At 49.0% G+C, this 641-nt stretch overlaps 1 protein-coding gene across 2 annotated transcripts in view; it reads right to left on the reverse strand.

Moving 5' to 3' along the window:
- The window catches only part of LOC119585828 (proteoglycan 4-like), an 8,251-nt gene extending 7,713 nt beyond the window's left edge, over positions 1-538 (reverse strand). Inside the window, exon 1 of one of the 2 annotated variants that reach the window (XM_037934558.1) lies at positions 412-538. Coding sequence is in view for 1 of the 2 variants with exons in the window: in XM_037934557.1 (XP_037790485.1) it covers positions 472-491 (20 nt within the window). In the remaining variant the exon portion in view is untranslated. The remainder of the gene's footprint in view (positions 1-411) is intronic. The other variant, XM_037934557.1, reaches the window with a different exon arrangement.
- Between the last annotated feature and the right edge of the window lie 103 nt (positions 539-641).

The following is a 641-nucleotide window of genomic DNA, read 5'->3' on the forward strand; positions in this document are numbered from 1 at the left end:
TCAGTTGCATGTACTCCTACGACACGTCAAGCAACACGCAACCCAAAGCAACTGAAAAGGAATTTGAAATTAGGGCCACAGGAAGGCCTAGCATCATACACACGAGAGGATTATAAAAAAGCAACGTTTCCTCCTTATGGACATGGACTCAAACTCTCGTTCCCAAAGGTCGTTCTTTGCTCAGAGAGAACACTTGGCTATAAATGAAGTCAATTCATCCCATGCAACAAAGAGTCACATTAACCTTGCGAATTCCCTTTAAGTATTTGGGGGTTTTAAACGGGTTTGGTTAGCTGGGTTCCTGGAATCGCTAAATGGGCAGGTTATCTACATCCTACGCTGCAAGACGCATTAATCGACACGTCTGGGTAGGTTCCGCGACGCCGGAAAGGATGAGAATTCACTATTTACGTTTTAACATTGTCAACGTTGTTCCGCAAACGTTCTCTTGCATCATTTGTTTACCCGCACCTCTGCGCGGAGGGGGGCATGTCACGGCCCAAAACACCACCACGGGGCGTTGCAACATTTCCGGAGGCTGCCTGCAACGCCTTCGACAGCCACCCAACTCACTTTCGTCTCAAATAAGGCACAAGAAGCGAAGGCGAACTCGACGTCAGCTCCGACTCGGCGCCCGAGAG

Source organism: Penaeus monodon, chromosome 20, assembly GCF_015228065.2.
Source record: "Penaeus monodon isolate SGIC_2016 chromosome 20, NSTDA_Pmon_1, whole genome shotgun sequence".
In the NCBI taxonomy this organism is placed as follows: domain Eukaryota; kingdom Metazoa; phylum Arthropoda; class Malacostraca; order Decapoda; family Penaeidae; genus Penaeus; species Penaeus monodon.